The 25,352-nt window shown below is 42.7% G+C and overlaps 1 protein-coding gene across 1 annotated transcript; it reads left to right on the top strand.

Moving 5' to 3' along the window:
* The first annotated feature begins 6,494 nt into the window (after positions 1–6,494).
* On the top strand, positions 6,495–18,216 carry UTP23 (UTP23 small subunit processome component). Its single transcript, XM_048841529.2, has 3 exons — positions 6,495–6,770; positions 12,902–13,076; positions 13,966–18,216. The coding sequence occupies exons 1-3, from the start codon at positions 6,583–6,585 to the stop codon at positions 14,320–14,322; spliced, it is 720 nt and encodes a 239-aa protein (XP_048697486.1). The 5' UTR covers positions 6,495–6,582; the 3' UTR covers positions 14,323–18,216.
* Positions 18,217–25,352: the final 7,136 nt, after the last annotated feature.

The raw sequence follows: 25,352 nt of genomic DNA, 5'->3' as shown, positions 1-25,352 counted from the left end.
CATGACCTTCAAGGAAAGATTGAAAAAATTGGGTTTGTTTAGTCTAGAAAAGAGAAGACCGAGCGGGGACCTGATAACAGTCTTCAAGTACGTAAAAGATTGTTATAAAGAGGAAAGTGATAAATTGTTCTCCTTATCTACTAAGGACAGGACAAGACATATGGGCTTAAATTGCAGCAAGGGAGATTTAGGTTAGACATTAGTAAAAACTTCCTAACTGTAAGGGTAGTTAAGCACTGGAACAAATTACCTCGGGAGGTTGGGGAATCTCCATCATTGGAAGTTTTTAAGAACAGGTTTTAAGACAAAGACCTGTCAGGGATGGTCCAGATAATACTTAGTCTTGCCTCAGTGCAGTGGATTGAACTAGATGACCTATTGAGGTCTCTTCCAAGCCTATATTTCTATGATTGAGTGAAAAACTACAAGATCAATTTCAATATCTTATAAAATTCCACTAACTTTAGGCTTTCGTGGCCAAAGCAGTACCAAGTACTGGAGATGGTACATAAAATTTGGATATTAGAAGCCATTGGTACCTATGTTGAAAAGTAAACTTGGAGTCAGTTCCTCCCATAGCTGCTTCCACTTTCCTTGAAGAGAATACAAACAAAGATTTTTATTGGATTTTTTTCTTTGAAATGAGAAGGGAAAAGTAATAAGGTGCAATGATAAAACAGTAGCCAAGGTGGGAGCTGCAACAACATAAGAAAGCCCTGGAGAGAAACATCAAATGCAATAAAGAAAATACAGGCCAGAATGTTAGCTTTAAAAACATGATTTATTTTTTGAAATGGTATGTGAGCTTCAGAGGCTGTCTGCTTTCAGTTGTGCTTTCAGCCAGACAGCCTTTTAGTATTTGACTAAATGTGAAAGCAGCACTGTGAAAAATAATAGAGTATTTAATGGACAATAGCATAATATGGTATTTCTAAACATGAAGGAAATACCTTAATAGTATGGGCTGTTTTATCACTCGAGAAAACAAATTGTTTTCACTGCTCAGCTCTATTCTCTCTCTCTCTTTAGTAACTGATTTCAATTAGCATTTATCTTTGTCTACCCTCTTTAAATGCAAGGTGTTTATGTCTAATTTTTTCATGTTAATGGATTATTTTCTGTGGCAACTCAAACTGTCCAGCATAAAAATTCCAAAAGATGAAACTAAGGTGAATATTAGCAGTAAAAAAAAATCACTTGATCCAGAATGTAGCTGATGGTAAAGACGAACTTTTTAAAGAGTTAGTTTTGGCCTGTAAAACAAACAAGATAACTGTACAAATTCACTGGGGATTCCTGAACAGTTCCTGAATCCTTCTGCATTGTCAGGCGAGTTCTGGAATTATTCCAGAAGCTGCACCATGATAGAGAATGGACTGAAGACAAAATTCACCACTCTGCTATGTACATCAGAATAGACTCCATTATTCTGCTCCCACTAAATATTCAGATTTCTCACAGAAATCAATGGAAGCATGAAAGGAGAGCAGAATATCAGAGTTGAGAATATCTGCTGCATGACTCAGAAACATTTTGCCCATAACATTCAGTTCTGATCTTAGATACAATCACCAGCCAAATTCACCACTAGTGTAAACATATTCATCTTCTATAATCAGGTACTACATCTTCTGATTTTTCAAGGCACATATGCTATCATGTGTCTGAGATCACAGCTGAGATGGAAGAGGATAGTGAAGGGAAACAGAAAGAAAACACATATTCCAGGAAATATTTTTTCATGCTTTCCTACTTCTTAAATTTATTATCTGAATGAATATATATATATATATAAATTATTCATGTTACCAGAAAACATATGAAGTTGGATTTATCACTGAGCACCTTCGTAGGGCTGTGACAGTTTTCAGGGTACCCAGGACTGAGAGTGTTGCGTGTGTCTATTCATAGATAGGGCAAACCGCTGTCTTATTGTAATGTTCCTTTTTCATCTCCAAGTGGTTGAGATTGTTTGCAGTTGTCTCTGATGGTTTTCCATTGATTGCTTTTGGATGAACAACTGACCCTTGCAATACACCACCACCTAACCAGAGGTGACAACTGCCTCCTGCTTGAATGGGTCATCACTGAGACAACAAATAACCAAACTGCAAAAAAGAGAAAAATATTTATTTTCTCCCATCTGTTACAGTATTAAAAGTGTTATGACTTTTAACAAGAGTGGGTAAAAAATTTTCAGACAGAAGAGTGGTTTCAAAAGTGACACCATTCTTTAAATTGAACCTTACTTAATAACTTACGGTGTTTCTCTTCTCAGAAGTGAAGATGAAAGGCTCTGGTAATCTATGCCTTTGTAACTTGCAGACCAGAACTCTGGACATGCTCAACCTACTGACCAGAAGGGTTATGCAAAAACTGCAAATGGTCCATGATGATGCATTTCCCACCTATATAGGATAAACTGGAGAGAGCAGATCATCATAACAGCATACCTTACTCTGCAATGGCTCCAATCCAATTGCAGATGATGTTTCTGATCTTCAGAGTCCTTAACTGTCTGGATCTCATTTATCTATATCACTTGACTACAATTGCGGATTCATTGTGGATTCTGCTGAGTAGCTGATGGTTCCCAGGATCGAATGTGCAGTTGAAAAGAGCTCTCTATTTCTATCAAAGAGATCACCATCACAAGCACACCACTGCTAAAATGACCTAAGAGCAACGTGTTGTAGCTGTGTTGGTCCCAGGATATTACAGAAGGGTGGGTGCGGTGATATCCTTCACACGATCAACCTCTCTTGATGAAAGAGCAAACAGTACTGCCAAATTAAATGTAAAAATGTAGTAAGAAAAGCGAAAAAGGCGTTGGAAGAACAGCTAGCCAAAAACTCAAAAGGTAATAACAAAGTGTTTTTTAAGTACATCAGAAGCAGGAAGCCTACTAAACAACCAGTGAGGCCCCTGGACGATCGAGATACAAAAGGAGCACTTAAAGATGATAAAGTCATCACAGAGAAATTAAATTAATTCTTTGCTTCAGACTTCACGGCCGAGGATGTTAGGGAGATTCCCAAACCTGAGCCGTCTTTTGTAGGTGATCTGAGGAATTGTCACAGATTGAAGTGACACTAGAGGAGGTTTTGGAATTAATTAAGAAACTTAACAGTAACAAGTCACCGGGACCAGATGGCATTCACCCAAGAGTTCTGAAAGAACTCAAATGTGAAATTGCAGAACTATTAACTATGGTTTCTAATCTGTCCTTTAAATCAGCTACAGTACCCAATGACTGGAAGATAACTAATGTAACGCCAATATTTAAGAAGGGCTCTGAAGGTGATCCTGGCAATTACAGACCAGTAAGCCTAACGTCAGTACTGGGCAAATTAGTTGAAACAATAGTGTGGAAGTATAACATTGTATAAGTATAACGTTGTATAAGGGGACATGCTGGATACATTGTATATGAGAGGGCATGCCAAAACATGTTACAAAGTATCTGAGGGAGCACACGTAGGGACAGTTAGCTTTTGAATGGAGAAGCAATTAAGATAGAGCCAGCACGTCTAAGAAGCAGGCATCAGAATGGAAGGTGTGAAGGGCAATTAGTTAACTGGAAGCTGTTAAAGGAGATTGTTAAGGGTGGCAGGTAATTGAAGATACGTGACTGGTCTCAGGGATCTCGAAGGGTGCTGACTAAAATCATTTTCTTCTTTTGTCTGTAACTTCTCTGTAACTTGTTCTCCAAAAACTGTATAAATTAAGAGACACAAGCCCCACTCGGGGGGCTCACTTCTAAATGTATTAGCAGAGCAGCTTTGCTAATAAAACAGAGTGGTCTGATAAATTGTGAGTCTGAGTCAAACTTTGACAATAGTAAAGAATAAAATTGTCAGATACCTAGAAGAACATAAATTGTTGGGCAAAAGTCAACATGGTTTCTGTATAGGGAAATCATGTCTTACTAATCTATTAGAGTTCTTCGAGGGGATCAACAAACGTGGACAAAGGGGATCCAGTGGACATAGTGTACTTAGACTTCCAGAAAGCCTTTGACAAGTTCCCTCACCAAAGGCTCTTATGTAAATTAAGTTGCCATGGGATAAGAGGGAAGATCCTTTCATGGATTGAGAATTGGTTAAAAGACAGGGAACAAAGGGTAGGAATAAATGGTAAATTTTCAGAATGGAGAGGGGTAACTGGTAGTGTTCCCCAAGGGTCAGTCCTAGGACCAATCCTATTCAACCTTTTCATAAATGATCTGGAGAAAGGGGTAAACAGCGAGGTGGCAAAGTTTGCAGATATACTAAACTGCTTAAGATAGTTAAGACTAAAGCAGACTGTGAAGAACTTCAAAAAGATCTCACAAAAGTAAGTGATTGGGCAACAAAATGGCAAATGAAATTTAATGTGGCTAAATGTAAAGTAATGCACATTGGAAAAAATAACCCCAGCTATACATACAAAATGATGGGGGCTAATTTAGCTACAACTAATCAGGAAAGAAATCTTGGAGTCATCCTGGATAGTTCTCTGAAGACATCAACGCAGTGTGCAGCGGCAGTCAAAAAAGCAAACAGGATGTTAGGAATAATTAAAAAAGGGACAGAGAATAAAATGGAGAATATCTTATTGCCCTTATATAAATCCATGCTATGCCCACATCTTGAATACTGCGTACAGATGTGGTCACGTCATCTCAAAAAAGATATACTGACATTAGAAAAGGTTCAGAAAAGTGCAACTAAAATGATTAGGGGTATGAAACAGGTCCCATATGAGGAGAGATTAAAGAGGCTAGGACTTTTCATCTTGGAAAAGAGGAGACTAAGGGGGGATATGATAGAGATATATAAAATCATGAATGGTGTGGAGAAAGTGAATAAGGAAAAGCTATTTACTTGTTCCCATAATATAAGAACTAGGGGCCACCAAATGAAATTAATGGGCAGCAGGTTTAAAACAAATAAAAGGAAGTTCTTCTTCACACAGCACACAATCAACCTGTGGAACTCCTTGCCTGAGGAGGTTGTGAATGCTAGGACTATAACAGGGTTTAAAAGAGAACTGGATAAATTCCTGGAGGTTAAGTCTACTAATGGCTGTTAGCCAGGATGGATAAGGAATGGTGTCCCTAGCCTCTGTGTGTCAGAGGGTGGAGATGGATGGCAGGAGAGAGTTCACGTGATCATTACCTGTTAGGTTCACTCCCTTTCGGGCATCTGGCATTGGCCACTGTGGGTAGACAGGATACTGGGCTGGACGGACCTTTGGTCTGACCCAGTATGGCCATTCTTATGTTCTAAAGGCAAAAGGTAGCCAGACCAATGAATGAGACCATTAAAACTAGAAAGTGAGGGGAAAACTCACCCCTTGCAAGCACAGAAAACATTAGCAATGCATGTGATTGGACAGTTCCTCATCAAATACGTGTAGTGTGTGCTCAGGTCTTGCTGAGCTCCTGAGACCATACCTCAGCCTTTGCTGGGCTTAAGTTAGCATGTGACAGGTGCTTGGTCCCTGCATGGATGATTGCAAATTTGCACGGATGTAAGAGAAATTTTCAATTTTCCATCAGAAAAACTGAAATGATTGTCCCCAGGCCAGCTGCCTGCACGGCTTTTATCAATTTTCTTGCAGGCAGAAAACTTCCATTTCAGTTCTTCCCAAATATCAGACGGGTAGCCTTGTTAGTCTGTACCCAGAAAAACTATGAGAATTCCGGTGGCACCTTGAAGACTAACAGATTTATGTGAGCATAAGCTTTCGTGGGTAAATAAACACTTCTTCAGATGCCTGTCCATCAGCATGTGCATCTGAAGAAGTGGGTTTTTACCCACGAAAGCTTATGCCCAAATAAATCTGTTAGTCTTTAAGGTGCCACCGGCCTCCTCATAGTTCTTCCCAAAGATACCTATTTGGAATTTCTCTCCAGCCAAAAATTTTGAGGTTTTTATTTTTTGTCCCGATTTGGGATGAAATTTTTTCTCAAGCTTTGAATCGTTCAGTAGACCGAAAACTGTGTTTTCCTGCCAGCTCGCAGGCGCTGCCCTTGCTGGATGGTGTCAGGGCTGGGGTGGCCTGGGCTCAGGCTGGCCTCTCTCCCTGGGGACCAGGCCCCGGGCTGGTGAAGGAGCAGGTGGAAGGGAGGGGTGACGAGGGCGGGCCCCTCACTGGCCCGGGACGGGGGAGGGGGCGGGGCTCTCGCAGAGGATTCAGGGTCCCGATCGGCTCCCGCGCGGGTGGCGGTGACGCCCGCCCGAATCCCACTGGCGGGAGGCGCTCGGCTCGAGGGCAGCAGCGCAGGCGCAGCCGCCGGCACGAGCTCAGACATTAGCCACGAGCACGCGAGCGCGCGCTGCGTGCCGGTGATGGGGTAGACGGGTCACGCGCGCACGAACGGACGTGACTTGGCTTCGCACAGTCTTGTTCCGGCTCTCAAAGACACACGTCGTTAGCCACGCCCCTCGCAAGGCGCTCCGCTCTCTGTCCCGCCTCCTGCGGCCGCTTGCCGCGCACGTGCCTGGGGGTTTCCGCATCCGGGGCAGCCAAACAGCCGCCGTTTAGTTCCGGAGGCGCAAGCGCTGTGGCCGTTGGCCGGGCGGCTCCGCTCCCGCCATGAAGATCACGCGGCAGAAACATGCCAAGAAATATATGAGCTTCTACAAGTACAACTTCGGCTTCCGGGAGCCCTTCCAGGTGCTGCTGGACGGGACTTTCTGCCAGGCCGCGCTGCGCAACAAGATCCAGATCCGCGATCAGCTGCCCGGCTACCTGGCTGGGGCCACCCAGCTCTGCACTACCCGGTCAGTGGCTGCGGCGGGGGAGGGGCCCCGCCATGCTGTCACGTGACCAGGCGGGCGGCTGTGCGCGCGCTTGGTGGAGGCCGTTACCGTGGCCCGGGCGGGCGCGCGCGCCTGACATCTGACTCGCTTGCCCGTCCCGGAGGTGGCGCGAGGTGAACTGATATCCAAGCACCGGGGGGGTCCCCGTGGGATTCACCCCGTCCCCGTCCGACCCTGCTGGTGCGGGTGGGGCTGTGCACGGGAGCCCCGGCTGGCGCGGGGGGGGACAGCGGCCAGGGCCTGGGAGACGGCGGTGGGCTCTGCGGCGGAGAGCGACGTGAGCCTGAGGGAAGCGGTTCGTTCCCCTCCCGTGCGGGGCCCCGCAAAGCCAGAGTATCCCTCCCCCACTGCGGGCAGGGCTCGGGCAGCCCCGAGAGCTGGTGGGCCCCGGGCTGCGCACAGCCTCCGACCCCTGTCCATGGGTCTGAGGCGCTGTGCCAGGCTGAGGTGTCCCGAGAGAAGGTTTTGGAACAAATCGATAAACCGGAATAAGTCCCCAGGGTCAGACGCGACTCTCGGAAGGGTTCTGAAGGAGCGGAGCTATCCTGTCCTGTGTAACTTGTCGCATAAACCAGCCTCTGCGCTTTCGGACTGGAGGGTTGGTAATGTAGCACTGGCTTTTAAAATAGCCTTCAAAGGCGATCCTGGCTGTTAGAGGCCTCTGAATCTAACTTCAGTACCAGGCAAATTGGCTGAAATGATAGTGAAGATCGGCATTATCAAACACATAGATAGATGTGGTTTGTAGGGGAAGAGTCAACATGGCTTTTGTAAAAGGAAATCAAATCCCACCAATCTATTAGAATTAATTGGGTGGGGTGAGGATCAGCAAAAGTGGACAAGGGTTATCCATTTGCTCTAGTGATTGTGGACTATCAGAAAGCCTTTGAGTGCCCTCACCAAAGGATCTTGAGCAAAGTAAAGAGTCATGGGATAAGCCAAGGTCATCTTATGGATCAGTAACTGGTTAAAAGATGATTTAGATGATGGCATAGAGAGTACACTTATAAAGTTTGCAGACAATACCAAGCTAGGAGGGGTTGCAGGTGCTTTGGAGGATAGTATTATAATTCAAAATAATCTGGACAAACTGGAGACATGGGCAGAAGTAAATATGACAAAATTCCATAAGGACAAACGTAAAGTACTCCACTTAGGAAAGAACAAACAATTTTACACATACAAAATGGGAAATGACTGCCTGGGAAGGAGTACTGCGGAAAGGAATCTGGGGTCATAGTGGATCACAACCTAAATATAAGTCAACAGTGTAACGCTGTTGCAAAAATGCAAACATCATTCTGGGATGTATTAGCAGGAGTATTGTAAGCAAAACACCAGAAGTAATTCATCCGCTCTACTCCATGCTGATTAGGCCTCAACTGGAGTATTGTGTCCAGTTCTAGATGCCACCTTTCAGGAAAGATGTGGACAAATTGGAAAAAGTCTAGAGAAGAGCAACAAAAATGATAAAAGGTCTAGAAAACACGACCTATGAGGGAAGACTGAAAAAATTGGGTTTGTTTTGTCTGGAAAAGAGAAGATTGAGGGGGGCCATAACAGTTTTCAGGTACATAAAAGGTTGTTACAAGGAGGAGGGAGAAAAATTATTCTTAGGATAGGATTATCCTAAGATAATAGGATATAGGATATCCTATAAAAAGAGGATAGGACAAGAAGCAATGAGCTTAAATTGCAGCAAGGGAGGTTTAGGTTGGATGTTAGGAAAAACTTCCTATCATGATGGTTAAGCACTGGAATAAATTGCATAGGGAGATGGTGGAATCTCCATCACTTGGGGATTTTTAAGAGCAGGTTGGACAAACGCCTGTCAGGGATTATCTAGATAATACTTAGTCCTGCCTTGAGTGCAGAGGACTGGACTAGATGACCTCTTGCGGTTCCTTCCAGTTCTGTGATCCTAAGATAGGAAACAAAGGGTTGGAATAAATGATCAGTTTTCTCCATGGAGAGAAGTAAGTAGTGGTGTCCCCCAGGGGTCTGTACTGGGACCAGTGCTATTGAACATATTGATAAATTATCTTGAAAAGGGGGTCAACAGTGAGGTACAGTAGATAGTACAGAATTACTGAAGATAAGAGTTAAGTCCAAAGCAGATTGTGAAGGGTTACAAATGGATCTCATAAAACTGGATGATTGGGCAAGAAACTGTCAGGTGAAATTCAATGTAGGTAAATGCAAAATCATTCACATTGACAAACAATCCTAATTATATATACAAAATGATGGGGTCTAAATTAGCTGTTACCACTCAAGAAATAAACCTTGGAGTCACTGTGGATAGTTCTCTGAAAACATCTGCTCAATGTGCAGCAGGAGTCAAAAACTGACAAAGTTAGGAACCATTTCGAAAGGGATAAATAAGACAGAAAATATCATAATGCCACTATATAAATCCATTTTATGCCTGCACCTAGAATATTGTGTGAAGTTCTTGTTGCCCCGTTTCAGAAGAGAGATGTTAGAATTGGAATAATTATAGAGAAATGAAACAAAAATGATTCGGGGTACGGAACAGCTTGCAGATGAGGACAGATTAAAAAGACTGGGACTGTTCAACTTCGAAAAGAGACAAGTAAAGGGAATCTGATAGCGATATATAAAATAATGAATGGTGTGAAGAAAGTGAATGGGAAGTGTTTATATAACACACAAACCAGGGGTCACCCAATTAAATTAATAGGCAGCAAATTTAAAACAAACATAAGTACTTCAGACAATGCCTAGTTAACTGTGGAACTCATTGCCAGGGAATGTTATGAAGGCCAAATATATAACTGGGCTCAAAAGAGAGTTAGTAAGTTCATGGGTGGGTTTAGGGGCAGAGATGGGCCTACGGCGCAAACTACAGCGCACGGGCCACATCTGACTTCTGAGCTCCTGGCCCAGGAGACAAGCCCCTGGTCCCTCCCCGGTTGTTACCCTTCTCCCGCAGCCTCAGCTCACTGCGCCACAAGTGCAATGTTGTGAGCTCCTGGGGCAGCATAGCTGCAGAGCCCGGCCTGACCCAGTGCTCTGTGCTGTGCGGTGGCGTGGCTGGCTCCAGCCAGGCACCGCGGTAAGGGGGGTGGGGTGGGGGGGTTGGATAGAGGGCAGGGGAGTTTGGGGGGGGTGGTCAGGGGGCAGGCGTGTGGATAGGGGTAGACTGGTAGAATTGTGGGTAGTGGGTAGGTAGTAGGACTCGTAGAATTGTGTCTGTAAGATTATTTACCAGCAGTGAATTCAGCCACCTGTGGTGCTAGTTAAATACTGTTCAATGAATATATTAGGCAACAAATACTGGTGAAATTCATTGAATTAGATATTTTTAAATGTTTCTTCCTCTTTAATCAGCCCTAATAATAAGTTACATATTTTGAAATAGTCCTGTAGAAAGTTGATTGCAATTATGTTACAATTAAATCCAGTACTCACCTACTGCACAGCTTGTTTTATTTCTTTAGACTGGGATTTTCAAAGAACTTAACTTGAAATTCAGTGATGTTTGGGGAACTACCTCAGCACCCTTTGAAAATCCTATCCTTAGACTTCAGAGAGCATAGCTTTGGAGATATGGCCTCAAGGGCATGATAACACATGTTTTTCACACTGCTTACTTTCAAAGATGGAATCATGTTTTAGCCATGTTGAGGAACTACTGTTGTAACCAGGTCCCCTGACATGGTTGGTCTTGTAGCATACGTGTAACCTTTTTCATATTCCAGTAGTTATTGCAACAGTTATTTCAACAGTAGAACTTCCTGAGCTTCATCAGGAAGACCTTTCCCAAGCCATGTCAAGCCACCTGTACTTTACAGAGACCCTGATTTTCATCCACCCACATGCCCCCGACTTATTGTGATATTGCCAGCTTTCAATGCAAGATATGATGTACAATGGTAGTTGCGTGGGTGACTTTAAAAAAAAAAAGCACCATAGTTGCTTTGGAAAGGACGTAAGTATAATGAACAAAAAGGGGTTGTGTTTTGATCCCCAGGTGGTGGTTTTTTTTGGTTTGTCTCAACCCCTCTTTGCTTTCAACCTAGAGCACCGGTCCCAAAAAGAATCTTTACTTTGCAAGCTGGTGGAACTGCAGACAGACAACTTCCTCTTACATTGATACCTGTCTGTCCTAACTTCCTTTCCTTCCACTTTATTTCAAATAAATCAGCAGTGACAGTCATGTAGCACAGAGCAGGCCAACCTAGATTTTAGCATTGTGCTTAGTAGAAGTTTGACACATTCCATCTCTTCACTTCCAGAATAGTTTCTGCTATCCCTGGAAAAACACTTCCTGTTGAAAGCAGTGATTCAGTTTACATTTGTTCGATAGATCCTTTCGTGTTCCCCATGTCAACAGAGTTGAAATCTACCACCTCTTCACCATCAGTATCTGCTTTCTTCAGTTTCCCTTCATTTTTTAACCATGTGCAGTGGGAAAATGTTGATCTTTTTAAAAAAATATATATGTTTGTTTAGTATATTGTACATAACAATGGAAGCACAGAAACCAAAGACCAGGCTAACCGGCAGCATTATTAATTGGTTTTGGTCCATCATGCTGCTTTGCTTCAGGATTGCTTTGTTAGATGAAATAGATGCACTCTTAAAATGTTCTGAAAGAGTATGCAGTGAACTTTTGGGGTATGAGAGAGAACAAAAAGGACTTCCATTTTCTTAATGGTATAACTGAGTGGATCAGAGCATTGCCCTAGCAATGGTGTAATTATGGTTGAAATGGCATTATGGTTTTAAGTGAATATGGCTATCCACATATGCCCATCTCAATACACGTCTCTGAAGAAACCCCAGATAGCCTTGCACGGCTCTAGACCCTTCCCAAGCCCTGTCAAACCATCTGTATTTTACAGAGACCCTGATTTTCATCCACCCACGTGCCCCTTTAATATGTAAATCCCAGAGAATGTTTCCACTGAGTAGATGTATTTGCAAACCTGCAAAATAGTAATCAAACTGATTGCACATCAGACATCCCAGTGCCTGTTTTTCTCTGTCATGCCGTTCAGAGTTGAGGTCTCATAGCAACTCAGTGGTCATACACATTAAGGCATAAATTAACACCACATACAGTAAATAAAGCAATTGATGCAATTGCATATTTTGTTTTAGTTGTGTTATTGTAGTGCTCTGTGTGGTAGGTGATGTCTAAATATATTGGAAGCGGCAGTCCTCTACCCAAAGGGCTCACAGTCTTAAGAAATTTGAATGTCTTTGTAGTGGCCATAATTATATTGACATATGTTTTTGAATGTGGTAATATATTTGTATAGCAATTGAAGCAGTTGTATAAACATAAATAAGAGTATAAGGATTTGACACTACCATTGAATTGTCCCTATTAATATTTCAGATGTTACTGATCAGTCTTGTTTAGAACTATTGAACATTTGCTGAAGTAAGAAACTGTTGTTTCGTTTAGATTATTGGGCACTGTGTGACAAGCATAGAGCCTGATCAGATAATGTTCAGCTGTAATCAAACATGTTTGAGAACTCAAAATTTAAAATCTTTGCACTTGTGTTGCGGTTCAAATACAAGACAGCACAAAGCTTTAAGCAAGCAAACAGGCTGGTCTGCCAACGGACTTCTCCCTGTCAGCTTTCCACCCTCTCCTTTATTCTTTCTCTCCCCCCGCTCATTACATTCTCCAACAGATAAAAGGAATACACTGGCTTTGTTTAACATTCTTATTTACCAATTTCTATCTACCGCATTCCTTGCTCTCGGGCCTTGAGCCCAGTCCTGGGAGGCTTCCCACGGTTCGTGTCATCTGGGCGAGATTCCAAGGTTCATGCCCTTGAGAGGAGCTGTGTGTGTACAGCTCCTGCACAACACTCCGGGTGTGCCCTGAATGTTGCCGAGTGCCTGAACCTTGTATGAATTCTACACACTTGTATACAACAGTTGTGCAAGTAGTCAAGTATCGGGGGTTGCCATGTTAGTCTGTATCCACAAAAACAACAAGGAGTCCGGTGACACCTTAAAGACTAACAGATTTGTTTAGGCATAAGCTTTCGGTTAAAAAAACACTTATTTTCCTCTAATAAATCACTCTTCTTTTTGCTCTTTAGATGTGTTCTAAAAGAATTGGAGTCATTGGGGAAGGAACTTTATGGAGCAAAGTTAATTGCCCAAAGATTTCAAGTTAGAAACTGTTCCCACTTCAAAGATCCAGTGAGTGGCTCAGCATGTCTATTGTCCATGATTGAGATGGGTAATCCTCATCACTATTTCATTGCTACACAGGTAATACATTTTAAAATAAAGTTAAGCCATATTTCCTAAATCTGTTCTCAGATTCGTACGTATCAGGAATTCTACCAACTATGAACGTGAGATTTTATATGGTTTATTGGGACTAAATTTATAAGACTTGCATGCCCAAGACAAGTAACTTTACATGCAAATTACAAAATGGGAAAATTGTAGGTTGCATGCAAAGTTACCAGTTTTGTGAGCACCAGTGAATGATTAGCTGTTACTGTAGTCAGTACCCTAAAACAGAATGACAGTTTTAAGGAAACAAGCAGCGGATGTGATTTTTTGCATGATGAATGGGAACAAAAAGATTGTATGTGCCGTGATTGCCTGTCCACCAGTTTGTGTTAGCATTGGGTTAACATACTGTAATTTTAATTAAAATGCTAAACTGGAAATTTGGAATAGCTTTTGGTTCATCTTTTTTAAATAGAAAATGATAATTAAACTGGCAAGTGCTGTTGAAACTTGTCTTATCTGCACACACTAATTTTTAGGTCTGTTGTGACTTTGTGCATTCACTAGCACTTTTATGTATTTGAATCTGTTTTATATTCTGCACTACATGAAAATAAGATGGTTTGCTAGAATCTTATAGCATCTTCTAATAGAACATTTACCTCTTTTGCAAATTACATGGGCAGTTACCTGATTACCTGTTCTAAACACATTTTTTTCTGTCCACAAAGGTAGGAGGTAAATTTCACTGTCAGGGATATGGATTATGGTAAGGGAGGTAATTGGGGTTTATCTGCTAGATTAATACTCTGACTTTTTTTTTATAGACTGTATCTGTCTAAACTTTTAAAAGCAGTTGCATTTGAATTGAAGGTTTGATCCATCCCAAAATATTGACTGATATGTTTGATTTTGACAGGACCAGGATTTGGCAACAAAAGTGAAGAAAAAGGCTGGAGTTCCTCTTCTGTTTATTATTCAGAACACTATGGTGCTGGACAAACCTTCTCCGAAATCACTGGCATTTGTTCAAGCCATGCAAGCAAATCAGCTTGTTCCAGAGCACCAGAAACAAAGTATTGAGCATCTTAAAGAAGAACAGGGACTAGTAAAAGAGTCTGAAAACAGAAGAAAACGTAAGAGGGCAGGTGGCCCCAATCCTCTCAGCTGCCTGAAGAAAAAGAAAAAAGTGCAGGAGACCCAACAGCCTTCCACTGCTAAGAAGAAACGAAAAAGAAAACGAAACCGGGCTAAATCAGAAGAAAAGGCAGTGTAAGTGCAGCTGAGTGTGAAAGCATAAAGCTGCCCATATAAACCGTACAGGACTTAAATACAGCTTGAACTTTGTGCAAAGAAAAAAAATTCTTACAATTCTAATATGAAAATAAAAGTGTTTATTTTTATGAAATATATATTCTTCATTATAACTTTCACCACCTTTGTATATTTATATCATCCCAGTAATATAACTTTCTCTTTATTAATCAAATAATTACAAAACTTTTTTTCCCACTATAACCACATCTGCCCACAATGAGCAACTGGAGAGCTGTTATGTTGCAAAATCTGGTATCTGGAGTGCCCCAAGTAGTGTGGTTTTGATTTTTATTATTATTATTACTATTTTTATATTATTATTTATTATTTCTCTGTGCACCGTTCTGCCCTCACATGAACAAATGGTGTGTATTGTTCCTGGCCCTGCCTTAGTTGGGATCCTAAGGAGGAAGTGTAAATGAGTTTTATAAATTTTCCTGAAAGGTGTTGTAACAGGATCTCCTCAAACTCTGCATCAAACCTTGTCTGTATTTCCCACTCTCATGTAAGCCAGTGTCCAATTTCCAGAACTGTGCGTCAGTAAAGCTTCCTCTACTGTCAGTATTCATTGCTTTTTCTGTGGGATACATTTATTGAAACTCAAACACAGTTCAAATTAAATCAAGATGGACAAACCACCTGGATCCTTCTGAGGCCTCTGCCTCAGCAGGCTGCTACCTATGCAGAATGTATACCCCCTGCTAGGTCTTCCACCTGGCTAGTGTGGCTAGTTCCCTTCCAGGTCTTTTCCCTGACCCAGCATCTCCTGCAGGAGACTTCCCTACTCCCTGCACCTCTCCCTTCAGTTGAGCTGCTTGTTGGTCTATTTATTTCACCACTTGGGAGGCAGCTAGTTAGTCACAGGTTAACTCCTTTCAAGGGATCAGCCCACCTTTTGACAGTTTTCCTTTACAGCACTAGTGCCTGAATAGGTCACTTAGGCACGGAAGAAATGGTAGGAACAAGTGTGCAACTTGGTCATGCTGAAACAGTGCCACACAACAAAAGAAGTGAGGTGGGTCATAGTATGGCACATCTAAGCCAGAGCTGTGAAACACTTGGCTAGCTGGCAGTGGTGCGCACTGTATTTTTTTTGCAGCCTGCCTCGGTCATCTTGTAAGATTATAAACAGAATAAAAACAGGCTGCCAAGAGAGCTTGAAAAAATATAGCAGGGCACTTCTGCATCTTATTCTGTTTCCTGCATAAGGTTGCCTGTGCAAGGAGAAATGGAGACAGTAAAGTGAAACTGACAAAAAGTCTATTCTATAGAAACTGACAAGAGTCTATTGAAGAAGGATGCAGTATAATATGTAGATGGAAATTGTGTGATTTATAATCTGTTCAGACTGTGTCTGCCCAACCACAGTGTAATTCCTATAAAGAGGAAAAACTTAAAACCAGTTAAGGGTGCTAAGGGGAACACCCTCTTCCTCCACACCACAATCCCTTAAAAGCAGCTAAGCTATCCATTTTAAATGGATCTTAGCCCCCACACAACACATTCACTATTTTACTGGCAGAGTCTCAGCTGTAGATAAAAATGTACCTTCCTATACAATAACACTATTTCTCACAGTTGCAAAGCTTCTTCAATATTAAGATGGCTATTAGAAAGTTGTACAGGTGTAGTATATAAATGTGGTGGTTTCCCGCAAGGGAGTATGAGGGCAGAATTAAGTTTTTATGTTATAAGTGCACTTGTTGCCTGTTACCACTTTTGAGGCACTTTCTCAAGTAATAGCTCTCAGGGCTTTATGGGACTTTGACCCCTTCCTTCTTCCGAGATCCTTAGGGACCTAGAGGTTTGTAGAAATTTCCCACAACCCACTGCTCATGAGAGGAATGCCAGGAAATGTGGAATAAATAGTTAATATACAGCTACAGTGGTGGACTGGAGTACTATGGTAGATGTGGCCCAAAACTGCCTATAACACCATAGCTTCACCACACCATCCAATTCTACAGCATAAATATGGCTGAGGACATAACCACCCTGTGCAATGAGTGCTGGAGACTGGAGCAGCAAAGGTAGCTTTGATACTTATGGTGAAAAAGCCCTGCCTGCAGAAAGTAGTGTAGTTACAAATGGGGATGTAGTAGTTAAGTCACACCAATCATGATGCCACTCTGCTGAGCAGTAGTTAGTGTCCTTTCACTGATGAGGAGTCTGGGTATCTTCTCATAGATACTAAGGTCAGAAGGGACCATTATGATCATCTAGTCTGACCTCCTGCACAACACAGGCTACAGAATCTCACCCACCCACTCCTGTGAAAAACCTCACCTATGTCTGAGCTATTGAAGTCCTCAAATCATGGTTTAAAGACTTCAAGGAGCTCCAGCAAGTGACCCGTGCCCCATGCTACAGAGGAAGGCAAAAAACCTCCAGGGCCTCTTCCAATCTGCCCTGGAGGAAAATTCCTTCCTGACCCCAAATATGGTGATCAGCTAAACCCTGAGCATATGGGCCAGCCAGATACTACAGAAAATTCTTTCCTGGGTAACTCAGATCCCACCCCACCTAACATTCCATCACAGGCCATTAGGCCTATTTACCATGAATATTTAAAGATCAATTAATTACCAAAATCGTGTTATACCATCTCCTCCATAAACTTATTGAGTTTAATCTTAAAGTCAGATAGATCTTTTGCTCCCACTGCTTCCCTTGGAAGGCTATTCCAAAACTTCACTCCTCTGAGGGTTAGAAACCTTCGTCTAATTTCAAATCTAAACTTCCTGGTGGCCAGTTTATATCCATTTGTTCTTGTGTCCACATTGGTACTGAGCTTAAATAATTCCTCTCCCTCTCCGGTATTTATCCCTCTGATATATTTATAGAGAGCAATTATACCTCCACTCAACCTTCTTTTTGTTAGGCTTGTGACTTGTGTGTTCATACTCTTTATACCAGTCCTTTTACAGAGGCAGTCACAAGCAGTCCCAAGGCAATCACCTCTCTGTGTCAGCAATGCCCCTCTGCCATGTACATTGGCCAAACCAGACAGTCTCTACGCAAAAGAATAAATGGACACAAATCTGACATCAGGAATCATAACATTCAAAAACCAGTAGGAGAACACTTCAACCTCTCTGGCCACTCAGTAAAAGATCTTAAGGGTTGCAATTTTGCAACAGAAAAGTTTCAAAAACAGACTTGAACAAGAAACTGATGAGCTTGAATTAATAAGCAAACTAGATACCATTAACTTGGGTTTGAATAGAGACTGGGAGTGGCTGGGTCATTACACATATTGAATCTATTTCCTTAAGTTAAATATCCTCACACCTTCTTGTCAACTGTCTAAATGAGCCATCTTGATTATCACTACAAAAGTTTTTTTCTCCAGCTGATAATAGCTCATCTTAACTAATTAGCCTCTCACAGTTTGTATGGTAACTTCCAACTTATCTGTATGTATGTGTGTGAGTGTATATATATAAATAATCTTACTATATGTTCCATTCTATGCATCCGATGAAGTGAGCTGTAGCTCACGAAAGCTTATGCTCTAATAAATTTGTTAGTCTCTAAGGTGCCACAAGTACTCCTTTTTGCGGATACAGACTAACACTACTCTGAAACCTCTCTCTAAATGATTAATCCAGAGCCAAAGCCTGATCTCTAGGAAGTAACTCTGCCCAGAGAATTGACTCTAGTTAGATTAAAGCAGAGAGCAAGCTTGGTGTGTGCAACAGCTTCCCCTCAAAGAGTCTGCATCACTAACCTAACAGCACTAAGCCATTTCTTCAAAGACTGAAATTCTGAGACTAAGAAAAAATTGGTACGACTGTGTAACAATGCCATCTCTTGACTCCCACCATAACAATATTAAAGTTAATTATTTTCATCATGTTTCCTTAGTATCTTTTTTCATATAACTCAGCACTGTTGCTGCCGTCAGGAAGTTGTAGATTGGGGTTGAAAATGGATGTGCAGCATTGGAGAGCCTGGGCTAGCTCCACAAAGGGAGCTTTAGGCACTTTGCCACCCAGTGAAATCCACAGCCTGAGTTAGGTGCCCAGGCTCCCTATACAATGCCTGGGGAGAGTTAGGTGTCTCACAAATGCCAGCAGGCTGAGCAGGGAGCTGTGTAAGCTAGCCAGTAGGAAAAGCTGAGGAGAGTTATGGCCTAAGCCCTATCCCTGAAAGGGAGGTACTCAGCTACTGCCACATCTGTGACCCTTCTCCTGGAGTTCGAGGAAGTGCCTTGTTTATAACGTTTAGCCTGGTGGTTAAAACGCTCCCCCAGGATGTGGGGAGACCAGGGTTTGATTTCACACTCTACCTGATGCAAATAAGTGATTTGAAGTTGGCTCGCCTGCCTCCTAGGAAAGTACACTAATCACTGGGCTATTGGGGTTTTCTGGAGCAGATCACTTTCAGGGCAGGTCTACACTACCACTTAAGTTGATCTAACTTACATTGCTCAGGAGTGTGACTCAGGGCATGGCTGCACTTGCAGATGTAGGGCGCTTTGAGTTAAACCAGCCTTAGTAGAGAGCAGTAGGGAAAGCGCTACAATCTGTCCACACTGACAGCTACAAGCGCACTGGTGTGGCCACATTAGCCGTTCTTGCAACGGCCACAGAGAGCAGTGCATTGTGGTAGCTATCCCAGCATGCAAGTGGCTGCAATGTGCTTTTCAAATGGGGGTGGAGGGGGTGGAGTGTGACAGGGACTGTGTTGTGTGTATGTGGGGAGAAAGAGAGTGAGTTTTGGGGGGGGGGGCTGAGAGCATGTCAGCATGCTGTCTTGTAAGTTCAGATAGCAGACCCCCCTCCCCTCCTCCCCGCCTCTCTCTCTCACACACAGCATTCCACAGTAATGGTTGCTTTGTCTCGGAGCAGATAAGCAGCCGGCTGTCAGCAACGGAGCTTTCAAAGGGGATATCTGCATTCCTGCAGTGGAGTTCAAAACAATGAGAAGAGTGGCCACTTGACTTAAGGGGATTATGGGACGTTTCCGGAGGCTGATCAGAGCGCAGTAATGCAACACCTCGTTCACACTGATGCCCAGGCCTTTCAGCCAAGGCGCAACAAGCGTTAATCTTCTCGCCGAGGTGGAGTACCAGGAGTGCTCTAGCTGTGGAGTCAGAGCGCTCTACGTGCCTTGCCAGTGTGGATGGGGAGCGAGCTCAGGCATCTGGGGCTGCTTAAATGCACTCTAACTCACAAGTGTAGCCAAGCCCAAAGCTTTCCCTCTCCCCCAGCAACACAAGTTTTGCATTGTTCACACTGGCGCTATGTCAGTGGCAGAAGCTCTCCCGCCAACATAGCTTATGCTTCTAACCGAGGTTGAATAATTATGCCTACAGGCGAGCGCTCTCCTGTCGGCATAGTGCGTCTTCACCAGACATGCTACAAGTGCGCAGCTGCATTAGCACCGTAGTGTAGACTTGCCCCCAGTCTCTCCTGTTGACGCTGTTCCACTGTGTATAAATATGTAAATATGCTTGGGTCAGACAAAGTGAGAATTCCTCTATAGCCCAGTGACTCTATAGACCACTCACGTGGAACGCCCAGATTCCAGTCCCCTTACTCCAGTGAATGCTTAGGCTTACCCTCTCTTGAGCATTTCCTACTGGCTAGCTTAGGTGGCTCCTGCTCAGCGTGCTGGTTTTTGTGGATTCCATTCTTGGGTACCTAACTCTCCTTATGCATTGTATAAGGATCCTGGGTGTCTGACTCAGGGCTGTGGATTTCACTGGGCAGCATGGCACCTAAGAATTGGGCACTGCATTGAAACACCTAAGTCCTTATGTGGATCTAGCCCTCGCCTATAGAAAGTATCCACAATAGAAAAAGAAAAATTGCAGCTGTGAAGCTGCTGACCTACCCTGTTTCTGAATGGAACTCCCGGGTTAGCTGGCTTGGGGGATCCTGCTCACCCAGGAAGTGCTACAGTTGATCAGATCATGTGGTGTTATCATTTTCATGCAAACTCAGACAGAATTTTAAAAGAGATTTACACCCCCATCTACAAGTAAACCAGTTACATTATGGTTAATATTCACAATGCCTCAGTGCACAGCTGTTACAGGATTGAAGCCTTTGATTGTCCAAGGTGGTGATCTTAAAGTATATCCTATCAGCACTGAGTCTGATCAGTTTTATGTGGCTTAGTGGACTTGCTTATGTCTGTAATGTAGATAGGTCCCAACTGTATCTTATAATAAGGATTTGGTCTTAGGATTGTTCTGTCACAGCATGTCTCAGGCAGCGTGTCATTGTTCTCAAAGCTATAGCCACCACAAACAGGACTGAAGGATTTCTTCTTGTCTCAAAAGTAATGTTTAAATCCCTTTCTTGAGCAGGTACTGTAATTAAATCTGAAGGAGTGGAAATGAGGAACCGAAGTTTTAGGACATCATGTATTACATCTAGAACAGATTAATAGGGGAATAAAACAGCACTATTTCAGCTGCAGCCGGCAGGGCATTAATACTGAATTTTGAACAAAGCATTCTCATCTCCAGGCAGCAGAACGTATTTACCAGGACAGCCTGCCAATTCAATTGGCTGGATTTATATGTTGGTGTGATCTGGTATTCTACGATAAATCATTCCCTAGCATCAGCTGACAACACTGAATAGATGAGTTAATCAGGAGCTACTGGAAACTGAAATGTTTATGAATCATTAAAATAAATTTGAATGTGGTATGACTAGAAGAATAAATACATTCTGGTTGGGTGCGATAATTCGTTCCCCAGCAATGTATTTCTTTGGGTCCATGAAAATAAATAGAAAGTCCAGAGCTCCTGCTCATTTGTTTTCTCTTGTCCTGGTGTTCTGCAAATTATTTCTTGATCAACTGTAGTGTCTTTGAGTAGATTCCTGAACACGTCTTGTTGGATGCTAAAGATGAAGTGCAAAAAAAAATGCAATTTGTATTTGTCTAGCAACTTTCCTATCACAGTTTCACAAGCTACTGTATTGTATACCTCTGTGCAAGCATATCGTACAGGAAGCAGCCATACATATGGGGAAATGAGCATATAAGAGCCAAGAGCAAGGCTATACTTTACAAGGAGGAAGACTGCATTGCACATAGTGAAACTGACAGAAAGTAAGGCTTCAGTATCAAGTGTGTTAGAAGTGATAGAGAGAAGATATACTTCTAGAATTGGGGCTAAAACCACCTATTTCTGTGGGGGAAGAATGTGTGATGTATTTTGGTAACTATTATGTCTTTATGTAATGTGTACTATATATTTATATCCCTATGAACTCTGCTAACTGCAGAGACAGTCAGTCTTTTTGAAAGGCAGAGTTGCTCCAGTATGCTACACAGGAGACAAATTGTACTCTCTCCTAATGACTTTCCTTTTACTTGATTATTTTGTTATTTGCCTTAATCGAAAATTTTTAAAAAAGCATACAATTGAACTGTGTGCAGGGAAAAAAACATAGCAATAATGCTGGCAAAAAGGCTTAGATCTAAAACAACCAAGAGCTCAGAGAAAGACAAACAACAGAAAAGAGGTGATCTGGGTTAAAAACAAAAGAAGGGTGTAATAGTCTGTACCTCAAAGTATCACCCTGGAATCCCCATATTCATCATGGTGATATGATTATGAGATGTTTTGTACAAAGTAAGCCTTGTGAAGTAGCATTTAAAAAGTCCCCCTTCATCTGTTCATTAATATCCTGTTGGATTGTATGTACTATCATTGTATGTGACGTTATGAAGCAGTGCCATGTGTGTTACTGAAATATGTTGGCAGATGCCAACAGCCAGCCTTTCAATTGCAGCTAGGGTGACCAGATCGCAATGTGAAAAATCGGGACAGGATTTTTAGGCACCTATATAAGAAAAAGCTCTGAATACCGGGACTGTCCCTATAAAATCAGGACATCTGGTCACCCTAATTGCAACAAAGGTGGCCGTGCTGACGGACATGTGCTGACAGCCCATTGAAGGGAATCCACCCTCCAAAAGGCCATCCCAAAGAATTCTCAGTGAGAGCATGTAGCCAGTGGAGACTGCCTGACCAATGGGGGCTGCCTAACCCCCATGTCACAGCAATGATCTTTGTAGCAAGCTGGAAGAAAATATAAAAGCAAGACAGTGACATTATCACCTGGCCTCTTTTTCCCCTCTCCCATCTTGACTCCTCAAAGAAGGTCTGGAAGACAAAGACTTTGAACTGGGGAAGGGTGGTCCCAGGCTGGAAGGAAGTCCCAGCCTGTGTATGGAGGAACTGTAGCCTGCTTGTACCATCGGTCAGGCTTAGACATTGTTTGATTCAACACTTGCTTAGACTAAAAGTTTAGGATTTAGAATGCATGTTTACTTTTCATTTTCTTAAGGTAACTATGTCTGATCTTTATACCTAGCATGTATAATTAAGGCTATGTTTTAGTCATGGGTATTTTTAGTAAAAGTCACAGACAGGTCACAGGCAGTAAACAAATATTCATGGTCTGTTATCTGTCCATGACTTTTTCTAAAAATACCTGTGACTAAAACTTGGGGGGCTGCCCGGTGGCTCCACTGTACCCGGCCAATGGGAGCTGAGAAGCCTGCGCTCTGGGCGGAGGCAGTGTGCAGAGCTGCCTGGCCATGCCTCTGCCTAGGAGCTGAGCAAGGGGGATGTCACCACTTCTGCGGAGCCCCCCAGGTAAGCGCCATCCAGAGCCCGCCTCACCCCGTCCCGTACCCCAACCCTCTACCCCCTCCCACACCCAAGCTCTGCTTCTGGTGGGGGGAAGGATGCGGTGGCCCAAGACTGCCTCAGCAGTGGCCAGTGAGAATGGCACAGGGGCTGCCTGAGCTGTCCCTGAGCCTGGCACACCAGCTGCTGCAGAAGTCACGGAGATCACGGAAAGTCATGGAATGTGAGACTTCCGTGACCTCTGTGACAAACTCATAACCTTACTTATAATCACTTAAAATCTACCTTTCTGTAGTTAATAAATCTGTTTTATATTTTACCTAAAACGGTGTTTTTTGGTTGAAATGCTTGGGAAAATCTCAGCTCAGGTTAACAAGAGAAGTTGCACATCCACTACCCTTTTGTCAGAGTGGCGAATTAGGTAATCAGCTTACACTGGCTAAGATTCTGACCAGTGCAAGACAGTACAGTTCTGGGGTGCAAGGCTGGGGAGCATTGGCTGGAGCCTCTTTATTGACGACTAGAGGATAGCTAATATGAAACCAATTTTTGAAAAGGGCTCCAGAGGTGATCCCAGCAATTACAGGCCAGTATGCTTGATTTAAGTACCAGGCAAACTGGTTGAAACTATAGTAAAGAACAGAATTGTCAGACACATAGATGAACATAATTTGTTAGGAAAAAGTCAACATATTTTTTGTAAAGGGAAATTATGCCTCATCAATCTACTAGAATTCTGTGCAGGGATCAGCAAACATGTGGACAAAGAGGATCCAGTGGATATAGTGTACTTAGATTTTCAGAAAGCCTTTGACAAGGTCCCTCACCAAAGGCTCTTAAGCAAAGTAAGCTATTATGTGATAACAGAGAAGGTCCTTTCATGGATCAGTAACTGGTTAAAAGATAGGAAACAAAGGGCAGGAATAAATAGTCAGTTTTCAGAATGGAGACAGGTAAACAGTGGTGTCCCCCAGTGGTCTGTACTGGGACCAGTACTATTCAACATATTCATAAATGATCTGGAAAAAGGGGTAGAAAGGGTGGCAAAATTTCCAGCTGATACAAAACTAGTCAAGATAGTTAAGTCCAAAGCAGACCGCAAAGAGCTACAAAGGGATCTCACAAAACTGGGTAACTGGGCAACAAAATGGCAGATGAAATTCAAATTTGATCAATGTAAAGTAATGCACACTGGAAAACATAATCCCTATACATAGGAAATGATGCAGTCTAAATTAGCTGTTACCACTCAAGATCTTGAAGTCATTGTGGATAGTTCTCTGAAAACATCCACTCAATGTGCAGTGGCAGTCAAAACTAACAGAATGTTGGGAATCATTAAGAAAGGGATAGATAATAAGACAGAAAATATCAAATTGCCTCTATATAAATCCATAGTATGCCCACATCTTGAATACTGTGTGCAGATGTGGTCGCCCCATCTCAAAAAAGATGTATTGGAATAAGAAAAGGTTCAGAAAAGGGCAACAAAATGATTATGAGTATGGAACAGCTTCCATATGAGGAGAGATTAATGAGATTGGGACTTTTCTGCTTGGAAAAGAGATGACTAAAGGTGGGGATATGATAGAGGTCTATAAAATCATGACTGGTGTGGAGAAAGTAAATAGGGAAGAGTTATTTACTCCTCCTAACACAACAACTAGGGGTCATCAAATGAAATGTTTAAAACAAACAAAAGGAAGTATTTCTTCACACAACGCACAGTCAACCTGTGGAACTGTTTGCCAGAGGATGTTGTGAAGGTCAAGATTATAACAGGATTAAAAAAAGAACTAGATAAATTCATGGAGGATGGGTCCATCATATCACTGACTATTAGCCAGGACGGGCAGGGATGTGTCCCTAGCCTCTGTTTGCCAGAAGCTGGTAATGGGCGACAGGGGATGGATCACTTGATCATTACCTGTTCTGTTCATTCCCTCTGGGGAATTCATTGGCCACTGTTGGAAGACAGGATACTGGGCTAGATGGACCTTTGGTCTGACCCAGTATTCTTATGTTCTTTCGTTCTTATGGTTCATAAGTGACTGGGAAATCATTCACGTAACTCAGTTGGGTGTGTCCATGCCTGTGGATGGCTGTGTAAGTTCAATGCCTATCAGAGGCTTGTAGCTTGACATCAGCATCACAGAGTGAGAGGCAGCCCAGGTTGGTGGGTTTGGGAGTGCTCAGTGGTCCCACTGTCTATGCTGCACTCTCGGGTCCCCGGGCACAAAGGGAAAAGGTAAAATCTGTGTAGTAGCATAGAAAAGTGACTAGATGGCTAGTGAGGTGAGAAATGGCTGAGCTTCCAGGGAGCATAAGGAATGGAGTGGAGAACCAGAAATGCACATTTCTCATAC

Source organism: Caretta caretta, chromosome 2 (genome assembly GCF_965140235.1).
Source record: "Caretta caretta isolate rCarCar2 chromosome 2, rCarCar1.hap1, whole genome shotgun sequence".
Classification (NCBI taxonomy): Eukaryota; Metazoa; Chordata; order Testudines; family Cheloniidae; genus Caretta; species Caretta caretta.
Note: the sequence above shows the minus strand (reverse complement) of the source record. Positions and strands in the feature narration are given on the sequence as shown.

Bases quoted from the DNA above. Each gene is read 5' to 3' on its own strand.
- UTP23 (XM_048841529.2), top strand. From the start codon at position 6,583: ATGAAGATCACGCGGCAGAAACATGCCAAGAAATATATGAGCTTCTAC. The intron at 6,771-12,901 runs GTCAGTGGCTGC...TTTGCTCTTTAG, and splicing joins ACCCAGCTCTGCACTACCCG to ATGTGTTCTAAAAGAATTGG. The intron at 13,077-13,965 runs GTAATACATTTT...TGATTTTGACAG, and splicing joins ACTATTTCATTGCTACACAG to GACCAGGATTTGGCAACAAA.